At 41.7% G+C, this 18003-nt stretch overlaps 1 protein-coding gene across 1 annotated transcript in view; it reads right to left on the bottom strand.

Annotated features, from left to right (window-relative positions):
- Positions 1-18003, bottom strand: part of Lrp2 (LDL receptor related protein 2) — a 129637-nt gene that overhangs the window by 100894 nt on the left and 10740 nt on the right. The window contains exons 3-8 of the mRNA XM_035447068.1: positions 14587-14694; positions 12823-12945; positions 11021-11137; positions 2282-2392; positions 1845-1958; positions 644-760 (exon numbers count right to left, since the gene is read on the bottom strand). Of these exons, the coding sequence (XP_035302959.1) occupies positions 644-760; positions 1845-1958; positions 2282-2392; positions 11021-11137; positions 12823-12945; positions 14587-14694 (690 nt within the window). The remainder of the gene's footprint in view (positions 1-643; positions 761-1844; positions 1959-2281; positions 2393-11020; positions 11138-12822; positions 12946-14586; positions 14695-18003) is intronic.

The raw sequence follows: 18003 nt of genomic DNA, 5'->3' as shown, positions 1-18003 counted from the left end.
GACAGAACATAAAATCACTAGATGCTTCCAGAATAAGAGAGACCCTGTATCTGGAACCTGCTGTATGGAATGGATACTAGATAAGTGACAACTGTGGGAGGAACCACTGGTGACAGTGGCAGAGTGAATACCAAAGGCAAGTTCCTTCTCAAATGACAACATATAGGGAGCTGCCTGCACTTGCCCACCCTGAATCCCATTCCAATGTTCCCAGCATGACCTATCTATCCTTCACATGTTACTGCAGGCCTAAGGCATTTTTTAAGGCTCTAAAGTCTAATAATAAAACAAATGGCCTTTTCCCTCCTTCCCTGGCAGTAGTAAAACAAGTGGTTTTGAAGGGAAAGAAAGGTGGTCTGGAGAAATGTCTCAGAGGTTAAGAGCACTGGTTGCTCTTCCAGAGGTGCTAAGCTCAATTCCCAGAAACTACATGGTGGCTCACAACCATCTATAACAGAATCTGATACATAAATAAAAGTCCTAAAGAAAAGAAAAAAAGAAAGGTGTAAAGGTCAAGAAACTATCCTGCCTACTATTTCTTAGAGATGGGAAAGTAATGGATTAATTGATATTGCATCTGGGTTCTAGTGTGGTTACCTAAAGGAGAAAAATGACCTTTGATGGAATCTTGCCTAGTTCTTACCACATCCATCTTCATCACCAGAATCTTGGCAGTCATCCTCTCCATCACAGACCCAGTTCTGGTTAATGCACTGGCCATTGGAGCAAGTGAAATGATGGCCCCCGCAGGTGTCATAGGCTATAAGAGAGCAACAAGAGAGCACTACAAAGGCACAGTCACTGGTGAAAAAGTGTTCATTCACAGCCTGCAATCAGCTCTTAGAAACTGATGCTTCTACATCAGTTTGAGCCTTAGTAGCTTGACAAACATGAAAAGAAAAAAGCAGGCAGGCAGGCAGGAAGGAAGGAAGGAAGGAAGGAGGGAGGAGGGAGGGAGGGAGGGAGGGAGGGAGGGAGGGAGGGAGGGAGGGAGGAAGGAAGGAAGGAAGGAAGGAAGGAAGGAAGGAAGGAAGAAAGGAAGGAAGGAAGGAAGAAAGGAAGGAGTAAAGAAAGCAAAAATAGCAGCTTTGACTCCAGGAAATGAACTTGGGTGCCAGAGAACAGAGATGTGCAGTGATCAAGACGCTAGACATGCCAACACTCAGCATTTCCTGGTTTTGCCCTAGGCACTGTAGCTGTCATCTACACCAAAATACACTCCACAGTGCCTCATTCTCTTTAATTAACTCCCAGAAAAACAGGGAGATGGGGCACTATCCAATCAAAGCAAGTGAGAGATTATTGTAGTAGGTAGACAACCCCAGGAAGCTGGTGACTCATGGGAGCTGGTAAAACAGTTATCATGATGTCTTCTAACTTTACAATATTCCAATAAAGGAAGTTCAGAATACAGCTAAGACACAGAAATATTGGTTGGGTCAAAAGGACAGATGCAGAGACAATGAAAGTCATTTACACCAACCATAGAAACTTTCTTGGCCTTCTAATATAGTAGGAATTTCAAAATTGGAGCTAAAACCCTTCCCTCTCAAGATCTACTATCAAGATCAGAGTCCTGTGACATATTGTGACTTGCAACTCAAAGAATGTAAGAAAGAATGCAAGCTATCAGCAAATCTTTGCCTCTACTGAGATCCCTGGAGGATAAAGGAACCCAGGTCAAGCAATACTAATAAGGTTGGAGCAATAGCCCTTCCATTATCTTTTGGCTTCTTCTACCATCAAACAGAGATGTCTTTGAAGGAAAAGATGCATTATGTTAGTATATGGGAGAGGACAAAGCACCCCTTATCACATGACCCAGCATAAGGAAATCACCGTACTGCAATTGTGTTCATCGCTGTTATCTTCACAGTCATTGTCATGGTCACAGACATAGGCACGAAGGATACACTCTCCACTGCCACACTGGAATTCCTTGTGTGAACAATGTGTAGCTGAGACACAAGGTTAAAAAGAGGAAGAAAAAGAGATAATTGTCACCATCTAATTTCATTGGAAGGTTCTACCTCCTATTTTAAAAGTAATAGTTAGGCAGTGGGCACTGATACAACCAGTCCATGGGGGAATAGAGAGGACCCAATTTGTAACTTCTACCAAAATCCATGATGTAAATACTGCCACTGGTGGATGATTTTAAACAATTAATTAATATGGACCCGGTGTACACAGGCTTGAGAAGAATTGTATGTATTTGTCCCTCTCAAGTCAGTAGAAGCCAGCTCCAGCTTACCACCCGCCTCTAAGTCACATGACTTACTGCAGTTGGCTTCGTCAGAGGCGTCCCTGCAATCCACTTTCTGGTCACACTTCTGACTCGTGTTGTAACAGGCTCCATTGGCACACGTGAGTTGATCACATGTTGGGTAATCTATTTAAAAAAAATAAAACCTTAAATTAAGGCATCAGTTTAATATTTCCTGGGTGACTGCAATATGCTAGGCACTGAATGTAAGATGGTCCCTGACCTCCTTGAAACAGTGAGTGAGGGAAAGGGGAGATAAAAGCTGAAGAATTAGAATATAAAATGATTCAAAATGGAACTTCCTCCTACATAATACACACTACATCCTAGGAAACTCATGTACTGCCATACATGCTATGGGAAATGAAGGGCTATTTCTCATTGGAGGGGAAGAAAGAGAACAAGCCTAGAGATCGGGAGACCTTGGCCTGGGGCAGAGATAATAGCCATGGCTTTTTACTCAACCTGCTCATTTTCTGTCAACATACATGAATACCACACAGGGTAGATGGTCCTAAGAAAACAATGTCTAGTAAACCTTTATTATGACCTTTACATAATAACATTCGAGCTCACAGATCCTGCCTTACTTATTTTAGAATCAGGAATTGAAACACCACTCAGTGTATGTTACTCAGGGATGGTAGCTCAGAATTGTAACTCCAGGAACTGAGGTAAGAGGATCATTTTAAGTTGGAGGAAACAAAGCCTGGGCTACATAGTGAGTTCCACACCAGCCCGAGACACAGAGTGAAAATCTGCCTGGGAAAAGAAAGAAGAAAAGAGGAAGATGAGGAAGACAGGGGAGGAAGGAGAGAACAAAGAGGAAGAAAGAAAAAGAACAAGTCAATATTGCTATTGAGTTACCTATCCCAGGTAGGCATCATAGATAAATGCCTTTTCTTGAACATCTGCTTTGCTTTGTTACTGTTTGTTTTATTTGGTGGCAGGGTCTTTCTATGTAGCTCAGGCTAGCCTGGAATTCACTATGTAAATCAGGCTGCCCTCAACTCATGACCCTCCTGTTTCAGCTGCCCTCGTACTGGGATTACAGGTGTGTGGCACCAATATTTTTTATGTCCTTCACACAAGTGTCTTCTCATTGAGATTCTCAAGTTGTTTTCAGATTTATTTTTAACTAAGGAGAAGGCAAGTCTCATAGTGAGATAGCACATCCCTACCTCGAAGCTAAGACTGTGCTGAGCAATTTTAAATTTGTTCTGAGTTCATCCTTGAACTGCTCCTTCCCTTTCATTATGGGGATGCTACATTTCGAAAACGTGCCTTTAATGGGCCACACAACTCTGTTTATTAACTCTGCCTCCCAGAGATGCAAATGGTCAGGTGAGAACCTCACTCAAATCCCTTCCCCCTTATCCCCCACCACCGTGTGCCAGATAGTTCCAGGAGTCAACATGTTATCTAGCCTTCTGAGAGCAGCATCAAGCTGAAAGCCAGCTCTCTGCCAGCCCTCTGGCCAGATAAGCCTCCTGTCAAGGGGAAAATTTATTTGGGTTTGGACTGTGGCTACCACATTTAAGGTGATTGTTATGGCTAAGAAGGATCTGGAATCAAAGTGCTGGGTAGGGCTCTTGTTCTCTCCAGCCATAAAACTTAAGGGAGATTTAAATCAGTATCCCCTGACAAGGCTCTTTCCCTGAAGCTAACAGGGGCCAGCTTGATGTCAGCAGGGTGGTATCAGGATGGCCAGAGGTCAGCAGTCTGAATGAAGAACAAACAGCTATTTTGTCTCCATCTAAGATGATAATGAATCTCTCTCAAACAAAGGAGGAACAACTCCCAACCCCAGACCCTGTATACCTTCTGGTCTTTTTTGTGTGTAGATAACTTGAGGTGTTCCCCCTTTGGATATCTTCCCATATGAAACAGGCCCAAATTTTCCTTGTTAAAAATATTGAGGAGTTTCAAGCTAAGCCATAGAACAGCAAGTCATAATTGGATGAGTTTCCCACTGGGCAATATTTAACGCCCTTCTTTGTGAGTTTATATATTTGGCAAGCCTGCACCTAACCTTACACTTTTTTTAAACCATGGAGCAAAGCCATTCAGTGATCATGATGTCTTGCAAATTTGTCAAGCAGAGAAAGTTCAATTGGAGGAAACACCCAGGAAACCACCTTCTTTCTTTTTTTTTTTTCATTTTTTAATTTAAATTAGAAACAAGATTGTTTTATATGTCAATCCCAGTTCCCTCTCCTTCCCCTCCTCCCCTGTCCCCCACTAACACCCTACCTATCCCATAACCCTTCTGCTCCCCAGGGAGAGTGAGGCCTTCACAGGGGGTCTTCAGAGTCTGTCATATTCTTTGGGATAGGGCCTAGGCCCACCACCATGTGTCTAGGCTGAAAGAGTATCCCTCTATGTGGAATGGGCTCCCAAAGTCCATTCCTATGCTAGGGATAAGTACTGATCCACTACAAGAGGCACCATAGATTTCTGAGACCTCCTCACTGACACCCACATTCATGGGGTCTGGATCAGTCCTATGCTGGTTTACACCACCTTCTTTCTGTGCCTTGAAGGAAAAGACTGACCCATTAACTAAGACAAAAATGTCATACTTCCTCACACCACACCCTGCTCCTCCCCAAGCAAGGGACTTGTTCCCCACAGATTGACATCTGCCACAAAATATGCATACAACGCTGTTCTCCCTTAAGTGATTTGGTTTTGGTAAGAAGCTTTCATGCTATAGTTATGTAAGTAATAGAGGGAAAAATTAAAGAATGTTCATGAATGGAACAGCCATTAAAAAAAAATGTATTCACCAGGCTGCAAATATGAGGCCAGAAAAAGTGAACAAAGTGATTCCAGACTAACCTGATCTACAGAGTGAGACAGACTCTGGATGGACGGACGGATGAACAAATGGAAAGAAGGAAGAAGGGGGAAAGAGGGGCAAGAATGGGAGAGGAAGAAGATGGAAAGGAAAGGGAGTAGCTCGAGGCAGTGGGTTTCTTTCTCTCAACTTTTCATGTACTTTACAAAGCCTAGAAAGTTGATGCCAACTCCATGTTCTTTAACTTCATGGTGTTATTCTACAAAGATGTCAACTTGATATGTAAAGCAGGGTTTAAAGTCTATCATCTGTGTGACCTGGGATTAGACTCAGATGTGCCTGAGCTACTTTAGCCCTCCTCCACTACACACATACAAACTTGCAACCCAAGCTCCGATACTATAGTAAATGGTGCAAAGACTGCAAAAGTACAAAATACCCTCATGTTACACCCATTTATTTGCACACATTTATAAATTGTACCATATTTAGTGGCACTGTTCCAATATAGAAGGAGCTGTGTTGTACGAGCCAAACACCTTGATCCTATTCCTGTCTCATCCTCATGCTTGTCCCCAGTGGCCAGCTGCACCAATCACCAGAAAGAGTGCAGCTTAGCACAGCTACTAGGAGCCCAAGTGAGTATGCCTTCATCTCAGTGCTGTATTCTATTTCATTCCTAGTCAACATTTAAATATTGAAATCAACTTTCTTGTCTGAGTTTGAAAACAGTTTAGACTACATAGCAAGGGGGGGAGAGAATGGCAAGTTAAATGAAAATTCTTACAGCTTTTAAATTGTTTCAGACTATCATGTATAATTAATATACATAATATACTAACATAGCTGACCGTGGTGGCACACCCCTTTAACCCCAGCTATCTGGAATAGATATATTCCAATGCATTCCAGGTTAGGTTGGGCTACATAGAAAACGGATGTCTCATAAAACAAAACTAATATAATAATTATTATTATTTCATACCACAAATATCAAGGCATTTTAGCTATGTAATAAAAATCCCTGCTCTTGTAGAATTCTCATTCTGTTCGAGGGCGTGGAATAACCGAAAACGCAAATGCTACCCAGAATATTACAAAATAGAGTAATGTACACACTAAAAAATTACAAAAGTAGCCGAGCAGTGCTGGCATACACCTTTAATCCCAGCACTTGGGAGGCAGAGGCAGATGGATCTTTGTGAGTTCCAGGTCAAACTGGTCTACAGAGCCAGTGCCAGGACAGGCTCCAGGCTACACAGAGAAAATCTGCTTCAAAAAAAAAAAAAAAAAAAAAAAAAAAAAAAAAAAAATGGAGTCCTTAGGGACAGCTGTGTGTGGCTTTGCTGTGATGGGGATAGAGGAATTGGGCAACAGCTAATTGTGACCCTAGAATGGTTATAAAGATGGGAGATATATGTTTGATGGAAACTAAATAAGTTTTTTTTCCTCTTTTTCCTCAAATTTCAGGACCCAGAATCCTGGCTGTATGAATACTAAGTAGGTACAAGTGTACTGTGATATGAGTCCCAGGGTCACTTGAACAAGGCTCATTGGGCAGCCAGTTGTGAACTGAGGCTGAAGAACAGTGTGTTCTTCAAGAGAACCCTCACAGTCCAGAGTGACTTTAACTGTCATCATGACTCCCTTCCAACTGCAGCCCCAGCTGGAGTTTCCGCAGTTAGACACATAAAGAAAAATGTTTAAATTCTGAAAAGAAAGTCAATAGAAATGAACCACTGGGGACAAAGCAGTCCGGGTTGCAGGCAGACCAAATACCTCTGCTTGCCCGCAAGAAAGCCTCCATTGTAACAGGGATTTTACCCTTTCTTTGGCATTCCCAAGTAACAAAAGAGAGGGCTGCAAACCCACGATAATTAGCGATAGTTTTACTCCCACCAAAATCGTTCCTATCTGGTGCCCAATAAAAAGAAATAATCTTTTTTACTTCCCTGAAAATGGCTACTATTTTTGAGCAAGCGAAAGTCACTTCGGTATATTAAATGAATGGCCCATAATTGGTGCATTGTTCTGATGTTTATCTAGACTCTGCCTGAGTGCTTTGGCTTGAAGCTAATCCCATTACAAGTAAAATGGACTGCAGTTTTGAGTCTTTCTGTTCCTTTAAAAAAAAAAAAAGAAATGGACAAGCTTTTTAATATCAGGTGCCATTTTACAGATGACCAGATTGAGTAATAAAATAATGGGAGGGTAGGGGTAAGGGGGGAGCCTATAAAAGCTATTTCAAAGCTTTTAACATAGGTAGAAATATTCCTCAAAGTGTGGAATAACCAACCAACAGTACCTAAAGCATTTGAAAATATAGCAGGCAAAAAGGCCAGATACATTAAGTATCTCTTACGTCATAGGAAATTTATGTAGGGGACGGAGCAGGAGGCCTGGCCTCAAACTCAAAGTCCACCTGCCTCACTCAGCCTCCCTAGTTCTGTGATCAGATATGCATCACCAATGCCTATCTCAACTTTGAGGTCACAGATGATCCATTTATTGGGATCTTAATCCTGTTGCCTTCCTCCCATCCATTCTCTACCTCCCCCCACCCTCCACCTCCCTGAGAAGACTCCAGCACATCATTCTCTGTTCTGGAAAGGAATTCCTGGAATGGACACAAGGTGTTCTGTCTTGGAGGGCAAGGTCTTGGCTTTAGAAACTTGAAAGAGTAGGGATCATAACACAGAGGTCTGGTCTCACTGGGAGAGCTACAAATAACAGAGCCAAGCTTCTTGGTCTTCAAATACTGGAGAAATAAATTATCTGGAGTTTTTCCTACTTCCATTATTATCTGTGAGTTATTTCTAAGTATCTGACAGATCAAGACACATTTCTGATACAAAGTTATTTCTAAGGAAAAAAGGGGGGGTCAAACAAAAGCCATAATCATAAGCCTGTTTAGTGTTTATCCACAAGCAACGACTCCAGGGCAGAATAGTTACAGAAGCAAGAGAAAAAAGTGTCTGGCTTCTGGTTAAGTCTCAGTTAACCCTGATCACATAGTAACACTAAAGCAACTAACAGCTGCTACATGTCCAAGCCGATGTTAAAAAAACAGCTAAGCATCACTGACAAATGGATCTCAGAAATGATTGACATGACAAACATAGAGACAGCTTGGCATGGTACACTACACAGAAGACTGTTGCTTTGATGCAACAATCTAGAAGGTCCATATTAGTCATTTTCAGCTGGAGCAGCAAGAGGGTGGTCTTGCTCCATAAGACATTTGACAATGTTTGAAGGCATTGTGAGTTATCACAATAAGGACATGCTACTGCAGCTAGTAGGCAGACATATCCTGCAATACTAGAACAGTCTAGAATTCTAAGATGTCATTGGTGCCAAAGTCAGCAGCTTTTTAGATCCAGCTAATTTCCAGGAGACAGAAAAGACATGTGAAGGACAAAAGCAAATACAACAAATAAAACCTAATCTGGAAAATTCTAAGACAACTTCCTCCTCCTCCCCCTCCTCCACTCCTCCCCCTCCTCCTTCTTTTTCCTTCCCCTCCCCCACACCTCCTTTTGAGGTTTTAATTATTTATGTGCATGAACTTTTTTTTAAATCTTCCACAGTAAAGAATAACTTTTTAGAATACAAACTATCAACTAGGTGTGGTGGCACACACCTTTAATCCCAGTACTCAAGAGGCAGAGGCAGGTGGATTGCTATGAATTCAGGAGCAGCCAGAGCTGCACAGTGAGAACCTTGTCTCAAAAAACAAAAAAAAAAAACCTATGTAAACTTCGAGCCAATACATTTTATACACTTTCATTCCTAATACGAAGCTTAAGTCGGGTGTGATAGTGTGTTTATGATCCCAGCACAGTAAGTAAGATCACAGTAAGGCCAATTTGGGACGCATGAGACATGTCCATTCTGTTGAGATGTGATTAAAATTCTGACTTCTTCCTTATAGTCCCTGTGGAATGGAAGTGCTTCTCACACCAATTTATAGTGATAGTAAATATCAGATACTGCTGTGGCTCCCACACACACACACACACTGGCATTTAAAAGATTTTCAATTATGTGTATCTCAGTTGGGGCATTATATGCAGGTGCGGGCAGTTTCGCACTAAGTCAGAGGTACCAGAGTTACAAGTAACTGGACTGTGTGTTGGGAGCAGAAAGTGCTGTCGTTTGAGCCCACAGCAGATCAAAGCACCAAGAAGGAAGTATGAAGGCTCCTCGGTTCCTGATTTATGAGAATTGAATATATAAAAACAAATGCAATTTAGCAAAATGGGATTTACCTAAGGCCTGTGTGCATACAGAGTGCCTAACGCATCTCATTCCAGAAACAAGGATCTAGACTATGAATCTCTCTCCTCACCTCACCAAGCACTCAAAAAGTGGTTAAGGTCTGGTGAAATGGCTCATTAAAGAAAGGAAATTGTCACCAGGCCTCATGACCTGAGTTCAATCCCCAGAACCCCCATGGTTCTGGGAGAAGTGATCTCCCCACACGCATGCACACACTACACCACACACAGAAACACACACTAAATAAACTAATCTAGAAACTCAGTCCCTTCCCTTTCTCACTGTGGCTACTTGCTTGCTTATATTCCACCCTGTTTTTCCAGAAAGATCCAAAGCAGTTGTACTAACAACATTGGACTTGGCTGGAGGGTACTCACATGGAAACACTCCAAAGACTTTCACTCTCTCAAAGTAGCATTCCTTCAGCCCCAGGACATTTGGAATAAAGCTTCATTTTTACACATTTGTAAATAAAGGATAAAGGCACACAGCCTGTGGGCTGGCAGTATAGCTCCTGGTGCTCTTTTTGTGAAGATGGGCCTTTCTCTTTCTGGTAGTGGCCAGACTCTGAACTGGAAGACAAGGTGTGGCCAAGCATGGCAGTCTATACCCTTGAAGTTTTAGTTCCTTTATGTGCAAGAGAGTATGATGCCTGCCCTGCTGCCCTAACAACTGGAATTTATATTGCTCTGAATTCAAAAAGTGCCATAATATGCCATTTATCACCATCGTGTTCATTCACAAAATGTTCATGATTCATGAACACTCTAGGCACACATGCACCCATCCTTACCAACTCGAAAACTACCAGAGTCAAGTCAATTATCTGCATAATGTCCAAAATGAGAGGAAACAGAAATGAGTTCCTGGTCCTCCTGCATCATGATGATGGATCTACCACAACACCTGATTGATGCATGGCTAGGGATCCAACCTAGGTCATGATGAGTGCCAGGCAGACACTCAACCAAACTTCTGTGTCCTTATACATGGTCTCCTGTGTAACCCTGGCCAGCCTAGAATTTGCTATGCAGACTTGGTAGCCGGCCCGGAGCCCCTAAAGACCTGCTTGCCTCTGCACCCCATCAAACCCAGCACCTGACAGTTTCTTATAGACCTCAAAGATTCCTCTTCGCTTATTTCATAGTACACAATACAGCAGTTTCTGTTTTGACTGTTATTATTTATACATTATGCAGAGAATGTTGTGATTTATATACCTTACCCCAACAGTTACAAATTGATCTATCTGTCATTATACAGAAATACATTTTCAACATGTAACTATTTTCCAAAGTAATCTGGAAAATATAGTCAAAAGGATAAAAACTGAGAAATTTTATCTGGTTACTTAACCAAAGCAATGTAATAAAACTGTAGATTTTAACCAAAATGGATCTTGCACTCTATTATTTAACGAGCTTTGGGAATCCTGTTAATGTTTAAAGTTTCTTACTTCAAAAGCTTGATGTGCTAAGGCAGGGCAAACATAGTGTCTTAAAAATAGACTGCCATCAGACCATCACCCCTAATCCACAAAAGAATCTGCCAAGAGATTTCAACAACAAGAGGCATATTGTAGGCGTTTCTGTCCATCAACAACTCTAACAAGTTGATTAAAATGCCAAAGGTGAAAGAAACTAAACACTGTGCAAAGACTGAAGCAGACTCACAGCAGTTTCTCTCATCAGATCCATCCGAGCAGTCGCTCACGTGGTCACACCTGTATTCTCTTGGAATACACTGGCCGTTGGAGCATGCCATCTGCTGACTTGAACACGTGGTCCCAGCTGCAAAGAAGAAAGAGAACTTCATTTATAGTCATTGCTAAATACAGGCTAGCCCACCAATGTTTACCAAATATGAAAGATGACACCGGAGGACAAAAATAGGCAGAGACCATATATTTGATATAGACTTCACAGTGACACACGTAAAAGCATGGCATTATGAAGTACAGACACTTATGTTAGCTAATGTGTTTGGTACAATATACATTTAAAGGGTGTATAACAGAAGGTGAACCAGATATGGACATTAACCAAAGATATGTACAGGGGTAGAAGAAGGATAATTCAGTGGTTAAAAGCACTGTTGCTCTTGTAGAGAGCCCAGGGGTCAATTCCCAGCATCCACATGGTGGCTCACAATCACCCATGACTCCTGTGTTTCACAAGCTCCATCACCCTCTCTGGCTTCATCGGGCTCCTGCATGCACACAGTGTGCACACAATCACTCAGGTAAACACACATACACATTAAAGTAATGAATGAATAAATGGAAAACCACAAGAGTGGCTCAGACACACAGGAATTCCAGCATTAGTGTCACAGGAAGGAATGATGGATGACACATGCCTATACTGCCAGGACCTGAGAACGCAAGGTAGAGAGAGCTAAGAGGATCAGAGTTCCAGTCTAGCCTGGGCTAATTTACAGGAAGAGGGAGATATTTGGGGTCAGGGGAGAAGGATGGCAAAGACATTTTCCTCTCTTACAGATGGATAGACCAAGATATTCACACAACAGGCTGGGGGGCAAAGAGATAACTGACCCAAATGCACAAAAAGACTCTTTCACAATAAGCATCCCTCCCCCCCCCCACACACACACACCTGGCAGCATGCAGAGAAGGCTGGAACAAGGAACTGCAAGGAACGGTTTTTAAGAAGGTACCAGAAAGAAAAAGACATGGAAGCATAAGCATTCGTATCTTCCTGGAGGTCACTGAGAGCCATACCATGGCTGGTAAAGGGTTTATTGGATATTTGTTTTTTGTTATATTTGGATCTCACTCGGTCACCATGGTTAGTCTAGAACTCATTGCGCAACCCAAATGGCCTCAAATTCATAGCATGTGCCGATACCCAGTCTAAGTGGACCTTTGCAGCAGTGTCAGGCAACACCTCATGCACCGGTCACTCACAAAGCACCCCGTGAGTGGAAGAGTGAATGGGAAAGTAGCACTAAGCCTTGGGAAGGTTCAGCCAGGAGCAAGAGACTGAGCGTAGCATGAGGGGGAGAGGAGGATCAAGAATAGCTTCTGTGTTCCCAGCACAGGTTCCAGAGGGGCTGTGATTTCTTTTTACACCTGTCAATGGCATCCTTCCTTCTACTCACAGAAATCTATTTCAACAGGGTACAGGCAAAAGATCTGGGACCTACGCATAGACTTCAGTTCTATCAGGCCACAGAGCAAAGAAATGCAGGAGGGGCTCACTCACTGCTACTATTTTAATTTCAGCTATACTTCAAATTAAAGCCTGATGAGCTAACCAGTTCCAAGCCTCGGGGGTCTAATTCTGTAGTACAGCCACACTTTGTATGACCCAGCCTCTTAGTGAGATTACCAGCATATTACCAGACAGTCTAAGGCCTGGCCCAGTGTTGACAAAGAATTTGCTCACCTAGCTCTAACAGGCTAGTCTTCAGGTGATAAAGAACCAGAAGAAAATACCACGCCCTCAACACTTACCGCAATTCTGATGTTCATCGGCGCCATCTGAACAATCCTTTTCCTGGTCACACACCCAGGAGCGGGAAATGCAGGTCCCCTCAACAGGACACAGGAAAAAGCCTGTCCCACAGGAATGGGGAGCTGAAACACAAGAAAAGAGGGCTTATGCTGGCACACATCTGCCCCATATACAAACAGCAGTGCTTGAAGAAACCCTATGTCAACCCTTGCTCCACACGGTTAAGGGTAATTAGTCAATAACCATTAGAGTAGCCTGCCCAGGTTCACTGTCAGATCATCTCAGCAATGGCATCCAAATACATATAAGCAGAGAATAAAGCAAACATACATACACACAAATCTAAGGAAAAATCATCAAAATCCAATTTATGTAAAAAAATTAACTAACATCCGGTAATAGTGTCACGATGGGTAGTAAATACACTAACTGTAAAGAGAAAACCAAGAATAATTATTTCCACATTTACTTGTTTTAGGAATCTTACTGAGTTCTGAGCCTTAATGTCTACATCCTAAAAATGAAGAAAATGATGTATGCAAAAGAGCCATGTAATGCTAGCTGTCATTTGTCACAAACACTGTTGTCATTGTCATAGGACACCAAAATGTCTAAAGACTTTGACTGTCCATGTACGCTTGCATTCTGCTGCTGTTACTTAAAAACACTAAGAACACAGGAGTCAAAGTGGATTACTACAAGATCATATGGTGGTGTTCCACACTATCATATTCCATAACTACAGCTCTGCTCATTCAAGGGATGACTCAGAAAATAAAAGCATCAACTAGACACTAGTAAGAATGCAAAAATAGCCGGGCATTGGTGGCACACGCCTTTAATCCCAGCACTCAGGACTATCCCCAACACAGAATAAAAGTTTGCAGTTTTACAAGCTCCCAGGTGGTCTATTTATGCCTGAAGTGTGAGAGACCCCAAACTCTTGCTCTTCATCCCTCCCATTTTCAAATGCATCACTGAAATGTGACTGCTCAACTGTGCCGTGGGGTGGCCAATTCAAAACTCATGTTGTCACCTGTTTGCATGCCTGTTGATCTGTCAGAAAGAAGAAGCCCATTGACTCATTGCCTATGAAAAGTCAGGGGGAACAAAGGACTTGAGGACAGTGACTTGAGAGCAGCCTGTGACACTTGTGTGGCACCTGTACTAAGTGACTCAGCTAATCTGAAATCCACTCAGGACAATGCTGAATGATATATATAAAGCAATATGAAGAAATGTGTGAAAATGGTTTAAAAGTAGATAAATAAAATAAATTAAATGTTGTTTTATTTAAATATTTTAATAACATAAAACCAAACTAGCCATTATTATGTTCTTCATGGTAACTCACAAGTTGTTCTGCACACACACACACACACACACACACACACACACACACACACACACACACACACACACAAACCACAGTAGTTCACATAACATCTTTAGATTTACAGAATTTTCCAGGTGATTAGCCAGCAAACCATAACTTTCAAGCTTCAGAAAACCAAGTATAAATTCATTTTCAGTAAAAGTCGAAGTCACAGACTCACAGCAAGGAACTGTGTAAACTGATGTAAACTGAGGCCTTCCCTCCAAAGGGAGTAAAAGCTGACACTAACACCAGTTCACAGTGTTAGCCCAGCCCTGGGTCTCTCACCCGAGCACAACCTCTTGCTCTATCCTCTCATTTTCTCTCTGTTACAGCTGAAATCATGCAGCACTCAAAACAAAGCCACGTCTGGCTCCTCATCACTTACGACAGCCAATTTCATCTGTGTCATCCAAACAGTCTCGAGTCCCATCACACCTCCATGCTGCAGGGATACAGTGTCCATTGTCACAGCGAAAATTCCCACTGCCACATTCTGTAATAACCAAAAAACAGACATTATTTGAAGACTTAGGATATTGAGAGACCATGTCTCAAATAATAACAACAAAATCTTTTAAGATATTGTATGATGGGAGGGGAAGCAGGGAGGAACTGGGAGGAGTAGACCGAGGGGAAACTGTAATCAGAATGTGAGAAAAATATTTTCAATTAAAAAAAAATAAGTTTTTCATGAAAGAAATACAAATTAGGGATGGAACGAAAAAATATTCAACTATTTAGTAGCAAAAGAATGCAAATTATGTGTAAAATTAGGAAAGCAATTTCACACTGATAACATAAAAGACATTTGTTTGGACATCTGCAAGAAGGATACTTTCATACACAGTTGATTAGCGTACACCTTGACACAGCCTGTCCAGGAATCAATTTGACAGTGTGCACCTTGCTGTTTAAAAATGTTTACACTGCCAGCCATGGTGGCACATGCCTTTAATCCCAGCACTCAGGAGCTAAAGTTGGGACTTTCCCATCTACTTACTTCTCCTTTTTCCTTAGGAACTGGAGATGAACAAAGTAGCCTATTCCCTAGGAATAGATCACTTAGTGAGTTTGCACATTCCTTGGGGAGCATTTTTGCAAGGGAGGTTGTTCAAAAAACAAAATAAAGATCAAGATTTGAAATACTTTCATCACAAAACAAACTACAACACTCCTATCCAATAACAAAGAAGTTGTATTTTCTTTTTTTTTTTAATTAGTTCAAATTAAGAACAAGCTTGTTTCACATGTCAATTCCTTCTCCCGCTCCCCCCTCCCTCCCACCCCTCCTCCCTACTCCTGACCTACCCCCCACCCCATCCACCCTCCACTCCCCAGGCAGGCTAGGGCCCTCGACAGGGGCTCCTCAAAGTCTACCACATCATCCTGGGCCGGGCCTAGGCCCTTCCCCATGTGTCCAGGGCAAGCAAGAGTGCATCCCTTCACATGGGATGGGCTCTCAAAGCCCCTTCTTACGCCAGGGAAAAATACTAATCCACTACCAGGGGCCTCTAGATGTAGAGGCCTCCTCATTGACATCCATGTTCAGGGGTCTGGATCAGTCCCGTACTGGCCTCCCAGACAGCAGTCTGGGGTCCCCCCTTGTACAGGCCAGCTGTTTCTGTGGATTTCACCAGCCTAGTCCTGACCCCTTTGATCTTCATTCCTCCCTCTCTGCAACTAAGTTCCAGAGTTCAGTTCACTGTATATCTGTGGGTGTCTGCCTGTGCTTCCATCAGCCACTGGATGAGGGCTCTAGGATGGAATAAAAAGTAGTCATCGGTCTCATTATAGGGGAAAGGCATTTAGGCTATCCTCTCCACCATAGCCTATATTGTCAGTTCATGTCATTCTTGTAGGTCTCTGGAAATCTCCCTAGTGCCAGATCTCTCCTCAGACCTATAATGGCTCCCTCTAACATGGTATCTCTCATCCTGCTCTCCTCTATTCTTCCCCCAACTCAATATTTCTGCTCCTCCATTTCCTCCTCTCCTCTCCTCTTCTCCTCTCATTCTGGCAGCTCCCTCTCCCCTACCCTCATGCTCCCAATTAGCTCAGGAGTTCCTGCCCCTTCCTATCCCTGGGGTCCATGCATTTTCCCTTAGAGTCCTTCTTGTTTCCTAGTTTCTTTGGTGAAGAGGAAAAGGTTGCATTTTCTTATGTCTTTGGTATATTAGGGATCAGTGATAACGGTTTGAAAGAATTTATCGAAGACACAAGTTAGCACGGCTATATCATCGTTTGCTTAGATGTGGTGTTTTAATCCCCTTTCTTACATCTATTAACTGGTGTTTAAAGTCAGACCAACTTTGGCTGCTTTTTTCAAAAACTAATGTGTATGTTGTCAAGTCTACAAAACAAATTTTCTGCAACCAGAGGGCACAAACCAAAGATTGGCACATCTCAAGTGGCCGTGAAGTTGGAAAGGGGATATGACTTAAGCTCATTTCTTTTTTTTTTTTTTTAGCAAATATTTCCTGCAATGGTCCTTGGGGACTAATCTAACAATATGTAGCCAGAGATCTTCCCAAGAATTTTGTGCCAAAGAGAAAAGTTTCTTCAAAGAGGGTGACCAACACAAATCCAACTTGGAGAAAATTCAAATTTATTTCACAAACTCAAGGAATAGTAGTATTTTTCAAAGTTGGAAAATTACATTTTCCTTATTTATTTGAGCAATCATGCTAAATGAGAAAATTCAGGTTTCTGTCTATAATTAACCCCACCTTAGCTAAATATACAGATGAATTATCTACTCCTAGAATAAATAAACAAGATGTTATCCTGACTGTGTAAATGCAAGCGTATCAACAGCAAGACATAAACAGAGCTAAGTGATCTATTCCTAGGGAATATAGGCTACTTTGTTCATGGAATGTTCAAATCTGATTGTCTGGTAGTGACACCCTGATTTATAATGTATGCTGCAAATGGTCAGAAACTTCCCTTGGCTAGATGGTGGTACCGAGTGGTACAGGAGTACGTACACCCAAATACCTTCTATAGACTAATGCATGGTGGTGGTTGGTGGTGCGGGCCTGGGGTTGGTGGTGCAGGTCTCTTATCAACTACCTTTAAAACACAACAACCTCCCTTGCAAAAATGCCCCTAAGGAATGTACAAATTCACTCTGGAATCCCAGAACTTCTCATTGGATTTTGTTCTACAAAGCAATATTTCCCTGGGAGATTAGGGGCTTTGGAGGTTCAGCTGTTAACACAACATATATTAAATCACTTTTATCAATCAGGTCTATTGTTAGCAATCCAACAGAATACATTTATGAGCTTAATGTGCTGTGTCTCTTAATAGCTAATCACTACTGAATGAAAAGTCATAATCACTATAAAGGACAATCTGGTCAGAGTTTTTATATTGTTGCAGAAAGAAAATTCTTAGGGTAGCATATTGCCTGTTTTGAAAATACACACAATTGATAATATTTCTTAAGTATTTTTTGAAGTTAATTCAAATAAAGTTTGTTTTTTATTTATTTTAATTTTGCTAAAATGCCAAAGTAAAATACTATAAAATATTACAAAGTAGATATAAAAATTATTTTTGTGAAATACTTCAAAGCCAATTATTTAAAATTAAAACTGGTGGGGAATGTTACATTTAAACTATAGGCCATGATTTCCAGTTTATCTTCCAGTTGCTACATTATCTAAAGTAAAACCTAATTTACTCAATTTGTCAATATTTAATTAATTAATTCATTCATTTGTCAAAATCATCTTTCAGTGGGAACTTCATGCCTGTTATAACTCTCAAATGACCATTGTTTGAAAATATCTTTCCA

The sequence above is a fragment of the Cricetulus griseus genome, chromosome 6, assembly GCF_003668045.3.
Source record: "Cricetulus griseus strain 17A/GY chromosome 6, alternate assembly CriGri-PICRH-1.0, whole genome shotgun sequence".
In the NCBI taxonomy this organism is placed as follows: domain Eukaryota; kingdom Metazoa; phylum Chordata; class Mammalia; order Rodentia; family Cricetidae; genus Cricetulus; species Cricetulus griseus.
Note: the sequence above shows the minus strand (reverse complement) of the source record. Positions and strands in the feature narration are given on the sequence as shown.